Here is a 14,016-nt window from a genome sequence, read left to right as displayed (position 1 = left end):
GACTTACAAACCCTATTAACACTTACAATGTATACATTAATGATCCAGATGAAGGCCACAAGCTAAAACATATCAAAAATACATCATTGCTTCATAATACAAAAGTGCACAATGAGCATTTTCCTGTTGCAGCCAGCTGAGATGGAGTTTTTTTCAGGACCCTCTCTACAACGGCAACCCTGCTGTGTCGCAGCATTCAAATAAGGCAGCTTTTTTCGTGTGTGGATTTTTTATTTTTTTTGATGATGTAACCCTCTAGCCCTCACATTGCTATTTTAAGTAAACCATCAGAAAAGTGTAGCAGTTAGCAGCTTACAATTTAGACTTCTGAAACACAGTAAGAACAAAAATAATTTTTTTCTTCAGTAATTTGATCCTTAACAATTTGCTGCATTTAATAAGATCGTGAAATCCTTTATTTGCAGGTGACTCCAGGTGTCAAATTATTGTGGTGCGCTGAATAATACAATATTAAGTTCTTAAATGAATTAAAGTACCTTTAAACTCTTGTTACCTTCTATCAGTGCAGTTCATGCTCGCTACTACTGCTCTTGAGAACGGCATCTCATCCCAAAAATGATGTTACAAACAGCTGGTGCACCTTACAGGTTTTGTAACCAGGTGTGCGCATAGCAACAAGGCTGGAGGCATGAGCGATCTCTACATATATTTCCATGAGATGCTGTTGGAGGATCATAGAAATTCCCAGGTGGATTCCAGGGAGCTCCTGGAACAGTTTAATTCTTTGTTTCCTGCTTCTTTAATTCTTCTACTCACAATCCAGTGATAAAGCAGTGTTGTGACACTTTGAAGTAGTGTCACTGTTACATTTTTCCATGTACAATACAGAAATGTCCATCTCTATATTGCTTTTGCACTATACTAGAGTAGCTTTGCTTGATTCACAGGATCCCCCAACTTTAATATGATCATCCACAGTTTTGAAATGTTCAAGTGACATAAAATAAGTGAAAGCATAAAAGTCCCCTTCAAAGAAGCTAAAGATTCCTAACTAGAAAAAAATATCAGCAGGATACAGAGTTACTTTCATAGAATCCAAAGATCATTTTGCATGTGGAAAATCTACACAGTTTTGCCAGCAAAGTGTTTTTCATCTTCCCCCCTAAGCTGGAACTAGACCTCATCCCTGTGAAGAATCAAGAAGCGAACATAGGACAGCAATTCAAAACACATCATTAAAACGCTGCCTTATGTCAATCTGACCACAGCTAAAGTAGCTTCTAGCACCTCTAGCATACACTGACAAAAGTGTGCATATGCACTCTGGCACACTGACTGATCGAACCCAGTGTTGTTTTCATAGTTCACTAGTAAGTGGGGCTGCGCTCTTCTGTAGTTAAACAGTTCAGGATTTAAACTGTAAATGTGAGGCTATGACAAGCTTTGTTATCATTAAAAGGTTTGAGCCCACATTTAGTATTTCTTTACCCAATGAGTGCACAAATTATTATCACATGAGGAGGAAAATAGTGAAAAAAGCCAATGATTTGTGCAAAATGTGGGTTACTGGGTGCGGGCTAAAGTGCGAGTGGGAGTCAGACAATTAGGATGGAAGTAAGGGCCACACAAGAGGCCAGGCATGAGTCAGACTGTAGCCTTTGGTGGAGAAGAAATTGACAGACAGGGCGGACTAGAGTGGGAAGAATTTGATTGGTGAGAGGAACATGTGCATGTGTGTGGTGGAGGGCGTAATAATGAGAACAGGACAGGCTGTAGTTCAGAGGAAGAAGCGCCAGCTCAGTCTCCACGGTAAAGAAACTCAAGTAAGGAAAGGGAGCGAGAAATGTGTGTGCGTGAGAGCGAAGGTGTGCTAATGTGTTTTTCAGAGAGGCTTCAGCATAATTACTCAGAGATTAGTGGTTCGGTTTTCTGACTAATTAAACCTGAATCATTACAGGACATGAATGAGACCAGGAGAGGTAATAGAGGAGGACGAGAACAGACAGAGGAGAGGCACGCTGCACACTTTTATAATCCAGAGCAGTACATTTATGCTGTGTTAAACAGTGGATTAAAACAATCTATAAAGAAGGAATCCCAGATTGATGACTCTGCTGTTTCCTCACCTGCCGCCTGAACCCTCCTCCTGATAACCAGATTCACCTGGCCGGTACGTGCTGCCCCGTGCATCAGGTCAATGACATATCTGTGTGGCTTCCCCACCACTGGGATTCCATCAACAAACAGCAGCTCATCGCCGGGCCGCAGGCGCCCATCTAGATCCGCTGGACTCTTCTCGATGATCGCCCCGATGAGAATCTGTTTTTAAACGCAGGCTGTCAGAAAGATTTCGGACTCATAAGCCCCGAGACTCCGGAGTGTAGACTGTGTGGGTCACATGCAAGTGGGTGTTAAGTGGTTGTTATACTGACACATTAATAACTCAGTTACATGGCTAAAATATTGTTGTGTTACAGTAAAAAACAGCAATAAACACCAAAGCAGCCACAGCCAGCACTCTCTCAGGGGGCAAAGGTCAGGTTAGGTGTTCACAGTGTGTGTAGTGGGTTAAGAGAGGAGAAAATGACAGGGTTCCACGCCCACTGCCATACGAGCCTTCTCACGCGTCTCCGGACTCACAGGCTGCCCCGCCTCATCCCCGCCCAGCACCCGGAAACCGAACCCGGACTTCTGTCGGCGCAGGTGGACCTCGATGTCCTGGTACTCTCCTCCTGAGGCAAAACAAGAGGAAAATAATTAAAGTCCTGGCCTGACAGTGTGCGGAGCTCCAGCGTCGCTGTAAGGAGTATGTGTTTACCTGAAGAGTCCAGAGGGAAAACAGTCCTTGGCTGCCCAGGATCTAGATTAAAAGATGAAGACAAAGGACAGGATGTCCCTGTAAACAATGCAAAATGCACAAAAAAATGCTCATACACATCCAAAGAGTACACCAGTAAACACAGACGCTCCCATAAAGGCTAGAAACAAGGCAGAAAGGCCCTGCCTCAGCATTATGTCACTGCAGAATTTCAGCATCATCCATAAAAGTCGGGAAGTGCTTACAGCGTGTAATATACCCATCCCTTATTTACAGCGTGAGGTGGGGTGCAAGCACTGATCTGCAATCAGGAGCTTTGCACGACGCCATGATGTGCAAAAGTAGTGAAATGAACTCAACCACAGACAAGTGGCTGTGAATGAAAAATTGATTCCAGTTGTAAGTGTTTTAATCATAGTGAGCGCTCTGCTGCGACTCCACAGGAATGATGAGAAAAAGAATCAGGACTACAGGTGAGCAGAGCGAGGCAGCTATTACCACAAATATACAGTTCTGTTTATAGAGAAGTGGTGGATTTCTTCAGTATGTCTATATTTTTTCTTTATATTTTAAGAACAATCAAAATTACAAAGTCAATTTCTACACTCAAAAACATCAAATTCAGGAAATAGGTTCAAGTATATCTGTATTTTTGGGGGTAGTTTATAATATTAGCTCACTGTTAGCTTGAATTAATTAATGGAGTAAACCCGAAAAAGTCGAACAGGTTGGCTGACTAGATAGTATGAACAAATAAACAATGCTGTTAACAAAACTTTACATCGAAATGCACTTACTGGCCACTTTATAAGGAGTACACCTGTTCCTCTGGACTTGAATAACTTTGCAAATATCTAATCAGCCAATCACATGGCAGCCACTCAATACATGTTGGCATGTAGACGTGGAGAATCTACAACATGTGAACCTTTAAGCAGATGGGTTACAGCAGCAGAAGACCGTACCTGGTGCCACTTGTAGCTTCAGACGCTGAGGCTACATTTCACACGGGCTCACCAAAACTTGACAATAGAAGATTGGAAAAATGCTGCCTGGTCTGATCAGTCCCGATTTCTGCTGCAGCATTCAGACGTTGGGGTCAAAACTTAGCGTAAAACTCAGACTGCTGCTGCTGGTGGTGTAATGATGTGGAGGATAATTTCTTTGTACCTTTTCAGTCCCTTTGTACCCACTGACCATTAGTGAAACCCGGCAGCCTACCTGAGTACTGCTGCTGACCATGTTCATCCCTTTATGACCATAATGTACCCATCTCCTGATTTCTGCTTCCAGGCATGCCTCCAAGTTCAAATCATCTCAAATTGGTTTCTTGAGCAATTGGACCCCACAGTCACCAGATCTATTTCTCCAACAATCTACAATCATGCAACTTCAGGATATAGTGTAACAGAAGATTCTCATCATGGATGTGCAGCCAACAATATAATGGAAAAAAATAAAGAAAAGGTCGAAACTGTACACACAAAACTCGAAAGTGGTGAAATTGGTCACCAGCTATTAAACTGAGCAGTAGTGACGTATGGCTAAAATAACACGCTAACAGGTAAGGACATCTGGATCAGATAACTATCTACAATTGAAAATTATGCCAAAAGTGTTTAGATGCAGTTTAAAATAAGCTCAGTTTAACAGATTTAAAGATCAAGAATGTTGTGAACAGGTTTTTAGAGTCCGTCTGACAGGGCTGCAGTAGTAGATGTAGTCAGATGAAAAAAGGTTGGGAGCACTGGTCTAAACAATCTTCGAACAATCTTCTTCAAAGATACAAACACACGCACACAAAATCTCGAGTGGTTTCAAGCAATGCAGCCTGCTTGGGATTTATTCACTCAGGATCTCACATGTCCGTCTTTGAAGTGTCTTTGACTTTAATGCGTATGAAACTGTCAAATTATATTTAAGAAAACACAACAAAACAGGAACACCTGCTTTTCCCTGTCACACTGAATAACCCACAAAACCTACTGTGACCATTTTTAATACAGGCTCATAAAGCTGAGAATGTATGCTAAAGAGTTTGAAATACCTGATCCTATACCTCAGTCTGTTTATGTAATCGCTGACATTAATTTATTAAGGGTCAGAGAAGACTGAACTTAACCACAGCTGACGGAGTCTGGGCTGGCCTGAGGTTGTGATGCTAAATAAAAGGTCACACCCAGCTTTACCTACACCAGTGAGGCGGTCAAATGGAGCACTGCTAAAATCTGTCTGTGTGTTTTTCCTACTGAGCATTACCAGGCACAACCCCTGACCTTTACTGAGAGGAAGGCAGCAGTGATCACGGCATCCGCCACAGAAGAGGAGGAAGCGACAGTGAGCGAAACAGGAAGATTTGATGAGAAGACTTTCTGACAGCCGTGTCCTCTTGAATAGCAGGTACCTCATATACAGCAGCCTTAACAATAAAAACTTTACTGTAACTTTACTATAGCAATATCCTCCAATAAACCAGAGGAAAGATACTGTCAAGCCATGAATCCATGAGACCTGTTATCAGTTATATGCAAGGCAGATGTTAACCTCTAAAGAGAATCAGTGAAGAAACTGGCTTACACACCACTGTGAGAGTGGAAAAGCCAACTCAACATAATCCGTATTTCACTATGTTTCCCAGAAACACATTTTACTTTCAAGTAGGAAAGAATGTGAAATGATGATGTGAAATAATGTGAAAGAAACACAATAATATTTAGTGTAAATGTCTCGTTACAGAATTTAAGAAAACTAATTCTAGTACCTGTGTGCTATGATAATATAGATTTGTGATGTTACTAAAATCCTTATTCTGCAAATACAAATGTGCATAAAAAGCATGTCCTACTTTCTACTGATTAAAATGCTCAATTGAGCAAAAGAATGATGTATGCACAATCGCAATAATATGTAGAATTTTATAATTTTACAAGTCACAGGATGGAAATATAACTGTGCAGAAGCACCTGTCTGATTATTCAGGGACACGTCTCAGTTTACAATGATCAGTATTTCTAGTTATCTACACAGCTTCTGATTTTTATTTTATACTCGTGGTTATTGTGTGGAAAGTTCAGACACAGATCTTCAGCTCTGAAGAAAGAGGTCAGCAAATTTCAGAAGACTTTTTCAGATTTCTGTGGAGCAACAAAAGTGACAATGAATCAATTCTGTGATTGAGAGAAAGAGTGATCGCTCTTCACTCCTCTGCCTTCCCTCGTAGAAGCTGGCCTGCTTGATTTCTAGAGAGGAGTGTGTTTTCACAGCACTTCACCTGCAGTATCAACGCTGGTACTTACGCCTACTCTCAAAGATAGCCCTGGACTTCTCATAAAGGTCATATGGGTCTGGCTTTGCCAGGGCCAAGGCCTCGGAGGCAGACTCAGGGACCGAGGCCCTGTGAAGATGGTGTGTTGGGAAGGGGGCGCTGTGGGGGATAACAGGAGCCGACAGGCTGGTCTGAGCAGGGCTGCTCTGGCCCTGCTGGGACTCCCACTGCTCCAGCACCTGCAAAGCACAGCGGCATGAGCGGTCAGTATTTCCCTTCCTGCTCTCCCACTCCTGATGCTTGATTTCATCCTCAAAATCACAGTAAGAACCGTAAACTCCTAGGCACGGTTTCGTTTAAGGAGCTGTGACAGTTCACTAAACCCTGCCGCGCCCATTTATGGCTGCTACACCCGTCAAGCTTTGCCTGCTCGGACATATTTACAACTTAATAATGCATGTCTATTTTCAGAGAAAAGTAAGGAAAACTACTCATTTCTAACAAAAAAAATTATGCTTTCGACTCACAAAAAGGTGCCTGTCAATTTACATGTTTTTATGTAACCGTAACATCTGTCTCCTTCTCATTTTAAGATTAAAACATGTGGTGAAGAAAAAACATACTGGAAAAGACTTGATGCTTTTAGCTTTGGCAAAAAGACAACTCAGGAAACTGATGATGATGCCCTGGGCATTAAAAAAAGCACCAAAGTGTGTCAGTTACAGACTCACTTGAACTCGCCGTTTACTGTTTTTTCCAAACTGTTTTAATGATGATGTGTATTCAGAATTATAATTTTACATCTTTGATTGAAACATCAGGAATGCAGCATTTTGCAAAGTCAGCCTTCGCCTTGTATTTTTGAGATAACTATGACAACTAAAGAAATACCCCAAATGTGACTACAATAGGCAGCCCTGCTAAAATATTTTAACATCTGGGAAAGAACAAAGCTTGACAGGCCTGCTGCACCTAATTGATGTGGTTCAATATTTCCTGTTAGGGGGCAGTGTTTCGCCAACTGTCAATTCAAGCATGTTAGTGAGGTTAGTAGTAGAAATAAGCAAAATACTGCCAGCTGTTTCTATTTGGCATTCAGATCACAGTGTTTATGGGGATGTGTGCAGGGAGGAAAGCACCTGACATATGTGATTGGCACATCTAGATGGACATTTAAAAAAAATGATAGATGATTCTAAGGGCCAGAGCAAAAGTTATTCTCTATCTGTAAGGTAGAGTGTGGTATATAATCAGAAATCGGATAACTTTCATCCAGAAAGACATCTGAAAATGTGCTGTCAAGCTTTGGAGGTGACAAAGGCAGTTTTGACATCACCAGTCAAAGTGTCAGCCTTGATGTGTCAGATAAGCGGGGCCGCCTGAGTCATGGCATGACACCAAGCAGATAGCCAAGATGACATGTTGACATGTCAAAAAAGGGTGAGCGACAGATCTGGAGGGAACAACAGGCCTTTTGAAAGCGAGACGGCGAGATTGGCTGCATAGTGCCATACTTTAATACTGAGAAATGCAGGTCATCTGGTTCCAGATGTACCGAGAATAAATATCAACTTCATGGAAGCTCTGGTCAGGAATGAAAAGCAGCTCCGCTCTTTGCAGTTTTCAGTCGCGTCTGCTATTGATGTGAAGCACGTCTGCATAGGGCAGGCTGCTGAGACTGGGGACCTTGTTAAGGCGGGGAGTAGACTTCTGCATCCTGATCTCTCTTTCACTCTGTCTCTTCTTATTTGAGATTAAGACACTGAAGCAAGCACACTATGGCGATGATCTACTTGATCACATGAATAGAGCGCACTGCAGGCTGACAGCATTGCTGAATGAAAAACACCTGTATGTGTTGCCACATTAAGCACTGTTCTCCGTTACCTACAGTATCGGCTGAGTTTGATTGGCAAATCTTAATAAGCTCATTTGCAAATAAAACTCTTGGGAGTTGTGGGGTGAGTGTTTGCAGGACTATAGATCAATATGGCAATTAGGAGATTTCCTGTCTTCCCTTATTAGCCAAAGTCCTCCATATTTCATTCTCTGCTGCAGAAGTATTCCTTTAACAAATTACACCTAATTATACGAGTACTAAAGTCTAGTGTCGGGGGCTTTAGCAGCTAAAAGAGAGGGGCAGGCGCAGGTGGGGCATCCAAAAAGGTGAACAAACAAGACAAGAGAGAGGTTGTGTATGCTGACTGCTGCACTACAAAAGCTCAGAGTTTAGGATTACAATTATTCTGAGAGAGATGAAAGACGATGATTGTGTTGAGATGGAAGGAGAAACGATGAACAATGAGGGGATTTCAGCAGACAAAGCATCTTAAAAGCTGCACAACTGAGGTTTCCTCTGATGTTAGTTGGGAACTGGAATGGGGACAACATTAGCTGGGGTCAGGGACTGGTCAGAGCAGTGCTGGGAAGAGGCCAAGGCATGAAAGGAATATGAGGGTGACACAGATAAAGCAAAATGAATCTGATCTGAGAGGGTGTTTGGTGGACAGAGTTGTTAGAGGCCTGTAGGGACAGCAAATGACAGTGTAGTAGTGTATTTATAACAGCAGTGGAGGCAGGACTCGAAGCTAAAGGCAAGTTTGCAGAGATGCCACATGACGGGTTTTTGCTCTACTGGGTGGAAAAAAAAAAGAGAAAGAAGGTGAAAGATAAATGACCGTGGAAGAAAAGCAGGGTATAGATGTGCAGAAAAGCTTTTGAAACATTTTGCCAAATGGACAAATGTTATGAAATGAAGATTAAAAAGGGGATGAAACATATCTGGCTCATGCCAAAGCATTGAACACAGATGGATAGCAGCACTAGAGCTGTAGCATAATAGTCCTAATGCCCTGAGTGTAAATTACCCTGATGGCACCCAGCCAGGCTATGAATCACGCCTGACTTGGAGGACAAGTCTAGTGATGTTATGAGTGGGCTACTTGGACTTTCTGCCATCTCATAACGATAAAGAAGGGCTGAATATCAAAAGCGGGACACGGACATATAGTGAGTCACCAGTGGGGGTTAGTACGACGGACAAAAGAGCAGACAAGTCACTGCTAAATTTAGAGTTTTTCCAGTTAGCACATACGTATGCACACTGCAGCCACTGGTGGTAATCTACAGAATAAAAAAGCAGAAATGTGGATAGTCTGGATTTCTGAGGATGTTGCATGTTACCTGCTTAGGGGTCTTCCAGGGTGAATAGTGACCTGTAATGTTGAGAGAACAAAAAAACAACTTATGTTTTAGACGGAAAAAGATGAGATGTGAGGCTTATTTTTACCCAATGAAGCCAGGGTTTCCAGGGTATATCTTAGAGGATAATAAAATGAAGAAAACATCTGAATTAAATTTAAACCAAATGAAGACAATAATGGGACATGACAGCAGTGTTTGTAAGTGGTAGAAAGGACGAAGAAAAGGACGTCTAAAACATGATGAAAGCACAAAGCAAGCGATGGCAAATACATTTCTATGAGGCAGAAACCAACTGTGAATGTAAAGTGAGATTAAAATAAGACCTGAGAAAATTCACTGCTGCACATACAGAGTATTTGCTACTGATAAAACGTGATTTTTATTCTGATTTGGAGATATCAGGTAATAATGTTTGCCTTCTGTTAAATAGAAAGCGAGGCCAAACTTTATACTGATGCATTTTAAACCTGCGTTATTATATTTATAGCCACTTGGGGCAGCGGAAACAAGCTGTAAACACAACACTGACAAATTATTACATTATTACACAAGTATTCCTAAAGGAAATTCAAATCTCCTCAGCTGCTAAATGCTTATCTATGAGCAGGTGCGATTATTAGAGAAATCAGCTGCATGTTTGCTGAACATTTTAGGCCATAAATCCAAATCAGCTGCATGAATAAAAAACATTAAAATGTAGTATTACAAATCCTGATCCTCACAAATACAGACACTCTGGTTTTACTAATGTGACATAGACAAACTGTTCTATATTATCATGTACTGCACACCAAATGCCACTAGAGGGCAGTCTACTGGTGACACAGGCTCCAGAGCTCAGTCAGCTGTGACAGGTAAAAAATATAAAAATGACTCACTGATAAATGTGCACCAGCCAACACACTTGAACATGTGCACACTTAGCCTCAAGAGAAAAAGTCACGGATACAGATGTAATCCTACAAACTGAGTCTTCAGTGAGCTCGCTGACTTTCAGTGTTTCAATGTCTGTCACATGGACAGCTGTCAGCAAGTCATCCAACAATAATCAAGATAAAGGTGGGGGTCTTAGTGGAGATTCAATTCCTATGTGATTAAATAAAATCTTTAATTCAGATTAAGCTCAGATTGAGCATCAGAATGGGGAAGAAAGGTGATCTGAGTGACTTCCAATTAGGGCTGCCACGATTTGTCGACTAGTCACGATTACGTCGACTATCAAAATCGTCGACGACTGATTTAATAGTCGACGTGTCGTTTGAAGCTTTGTAAGATCGCAAAAGACGCAGGAATAATAGCAGGATTTAAGAGTGTAATAACGGACTGAAACAGAAGATGGCAGCACAGCATGTACAAGGATGCCAGCTGCCGTTAAACCCCGAAGAAGAAGAAGAAGCAGCTGTGTCCCAGAATTCATAGCGCGGCCCAGCTTAGTTTCCAACAATGGCGGTAGCTAGTTAGTTTTAATATTACTCTTATTATTCTTTCTGGGTCACAAAATAAACGTTTAACATATTTTCAGGCGAGAATGTAGCTGTGTAAACCTCAAATATCGGCTCAGTTTATCAGGACACCACATATTTTCAAAAGCGCTCCGACGTTTTCGGAGACGTCTGTTACCCACTAGCTCGATAGCTAGCCGGGGGCTAGGTCACTAGCGCCGTGAGAACACCGGACTCCCGGCAAATTGTTTTCAAACCCACCGCCGTCTTTCGCGACTCAGGTTAAATATATATGAGTCACTTAGATAAATTAAAAATGTTGTTGTTTGGCTTTTTTTTTTTTTTGTATTTTATTTGTTCCTGAGTAAATCGGTTTGGCTGAGATTAAAGTTATAGTTTTTACACAGCTGAATAAACGTCAAGCAGACAGCTGATTATCAGAAGTGTGAGATGCTGGAGAATATACTCCGGTGTCCTGTTATATTTTAGATAGCAAGGAGTTTATTAAACTTTACCGAAACAATCTGCAAATTTCATTAAAATTGAATAAACTATCATCTTGTCTTTATTTTTAGTTAGCACCTTAAAAGCTTAAAGCTGTAAGCTAATGATAGTTATATAAGAGCAGATGCTGCTGGTGCAATAAGCTGTAGTTTTACGTCCAGTGATGGTTGCTGCATTTTATTTTTGAAGGACGTTTTGTTTATTTTGGATGATGATGATGATCTGATTAGTCGACTAATCGCATAAATAATCGGTGACTAGTCGACTATCAAAATAATCGTTTGTGGCAGCCCTACTTCCAATATGGATTAGCTATTGGTGCCAGACAATGTGATTTATTTTCCCACATGTGCATCTGCAGGGTTTACAGAAAATCCTCCAAAAAAAAAAAAAAAAAGAGCAAATATCCACTGAGCGCCAGTTCTGAGTGAAAATGGCATTCAGTGGTCAGAGGAGAATGAGCAGACTGCTTTGAGCTGTCAAATAAACACTCATTGCAACCAAGGTATGCAGAAGAGGATCTTTGAACGCAAATCTTAAAGCAGAGACGCTACAGCAGCAGAAGACCACAGCTAAGAACAGGAAACTTAGGATCCAATTCACACGGGCCCACTACAAACAACACAAAAACATGCATCCATCCTGCCTTGTGTTAACCATTCAAGCTGCTGCTAGTGGTGTAATGGTATAGGGGATATTTTCTTGGTACCCTTTGGGCACATCACAGCCTATCCCAGTACTGTTTCTGACCATGTCCCTCCCTTTATGACCGCAGTGTACCAGTCTTCTGATGGATGCTTCCAACAGGTTAAAATGCCGTGTCACAAAGCTGAAATCCTCTCAAACTGTTTCTTGAGCTGTACTCAAATGGTCTCCACAGTAACCGGATCTAACTCCTATAGAGTGTGGATGTGCATCTGACAAATCTGCAGCAGCTGTGCAATGCTGTCATGTCAGTATGAAGCAAAAATGTTTCCAGCATTTTGATGAATCGATGCCACTTCTGGCAGTTCTGAAGGGAAAAGTTGGCCCAACCCAATACTAGCAAGGTGTAGCCAATGAAGTAACTGGTGATTGTGGGCTACTGGTAGGGCTGCACGATTTTGCATAAAATGAGAATCATGATTTTTTTGCTTAGAATTGAGATCACGATTCTCTCACGATTTTCTTTTCCAGTATAAATATTTATTGCGCTTATTAACTGCACATCAACTTCGTAACAGTTGAGACTGAACATAAAAACAATAAAACAAATGTCTCGTTTTGTTGTTGCCGCAAAATGTTGTACTGCTTGAAATTCCGTCTCCACCGTTGCTCGACACTGCGTGTATAGAGCAGGTAGTGCAACAATAGAAAAATAGTTGCGGGACGGCACTGTGTAGCGTTTGTCTAGGGTGTTGATCATTTTCCTAAATTCCTCGTTTTGCACAGTGTTGATGGGAGCCCTATCTTTGGTCAGGTGATAAGTAATAGCCTCCGTAATTTCTTTGTGCCTGCGGGAGATCGACGGGTATAGGGAAGCGCTGTATAAGGTTCCCGTTATTGATGTTTGGGTGGTTGACCGGGACGGATTTTCTCCTGTCACTTTCTCATCATCCCTGACGTGCTCTCCGTTGTTTTTTCCCTGCTAATTTTAGCATCACACGGCACAGCTTCTGTATCACGTGGTATAAGGCTCCGCCCTTGTCATTTGTTGAGCAGGAAGAGTGAGCGCTTGTTTTCATGCAGATTACGTCCCGGATCAAAATGCGGTACAATCGTCGTCTTTTTTTTTTTTCTTTTTTTTTTAAATCGTTGTCATTTGGAAATGAGATCGCACATAAGTATGAATTGAGATCGCGATTTTCTAACGATTAATCGTGCAGCCCTAGCTACTGGGCTACTGTGTAACCAAACATTTAAACGGTGGTGTACATTAAATAATATGAATTGTTTTCAACTTAATAAATTAACAATTCTAAATTTTCTAAAGGCAACTAGTTGCTAATTTGTCTAACTACATAACCACCCAGCTACAATGATTTACCATAAAAGCCATCACATGTCCTATCCCCAGGTGATGTTTCACACCAGGAAGGTATGAAAAAAATTAACCTAGGTCTAAATCTGTTCATCTAAAGGTAACTAGGGGATCCAGAGGTAGTATAAAAGAACTGAACACTCAACATGAATCCATTGTTTCAGTTTTCACTTGAAATGAGGAAAGGCTGACCTCACTCAATACCTCTGATCAATCTTCAGCAAACATTTCATTAAAGCATTCAATATCAGCACTCAGCAGGACGGCAACTACACTAGGCAAAGAGACGTTTGTGAATATATCACTGATCTGTCAGTGCCTACAGCAATAAAACTCTGACTTTCACTTAAGTTCAGGGTGACCATAAAGTGGTTTTAGTTTGCAATGCAGTGCAGCAAGTTAAGAACATACTTTCTCCTTTCACTTCCCAATTCATCTTGCTTTGACCTTTAAAATGTTATTCCACACATTTCAGCTGCTTACAACGTTGTCCAAGCACAAGAACCAGAATTCTGAGTTGAGCGATGAAAGAAAATCATCAGTAAAAAAGTACAAGACATGCAGCAAGCATCAAACACTTGTATATATGCATTCATATACATGCAGACACAGAGTAATGAAGCACTTTTCTTTAGTGCAATTCACAGGAGCATATTAAGAAAAGGTGCATTCTCCATCTTCTTTATTCACTTTTTCTTTCTCTTGTCCTTCAAGTGCTGCCACAGTCTTCCCTCTGGGAAGCTTCAAGCACATGCAAATTGAGGGATCAAATTAAAGGGTGACTGCTCGAATTATGCGCCAG

The 14,016-nt window shown here is 41.3% G+C and overlaps 1 protein-coding gene across 3 annotated transcripts in view; it reads right to left on the bottom strand.

Moving 5' to 3' along the window:
• Positions 1 to 14,016, bottom strand: part of magi2a (membrane associated guanylate kinase, WW and PDZ domain containing 2a) — a 271,683-nt gene that overhangs the window by 14,820 nt on the left and 242,847 nt on the right. For 2 of the 3 annotated variants that reach the window (XM_085436583.1, XM_085436580.1), the window contains 5 exons: positions 9,228 to 9,259; positions 6,076 to 6,283; positions 2,780 to 2,821; positions 2,578 to 2,693; positions 2,088 to 2,280 (listed from right to left, as the gene is read on the bottom strand). In XM_085436583.1, coding sequence (XP_085292709.1) covers positions 2,088 to 2,280; positions 2,578 to 2,693; positions 2,780 to 2,821; positions 6,076 to 6,283; positions 9,228 to 9,259 — 591 coding nt within the window. The remainder of the gene's footprint in view (positions 1 to 2,087; positions 2,281 to 2,577; positions 2,694 to 2,779; positions 2,822 to 6,075; positions 6,284 to 9,227; positions 9,260 to 14,016) is intronic. The other variant, XM_085436582.1, reaches the window with a different exon arrangement.

This window comes from Copadichromis virginalis, linkage group LG17, assembly GCF_057382275.1.
Source record: "Copadichromis virginalis isolate Kocher_CV1m ecotype Utaka linkage group LG17, C_Virginalis_male_GT1.1, whole genome shotgun sequence".
NCBI lineage: Eukaryota > Metazoa > Chordata > Actinopteri > Cichliformes > Cichlidae > Copadichromis > Copadichromis virginalis.
The sequence above is the reverse complement of the archived record's forward strand: the minus strand, read 5'-3'. Positions and strand labels throughout refer to the sequence as shown.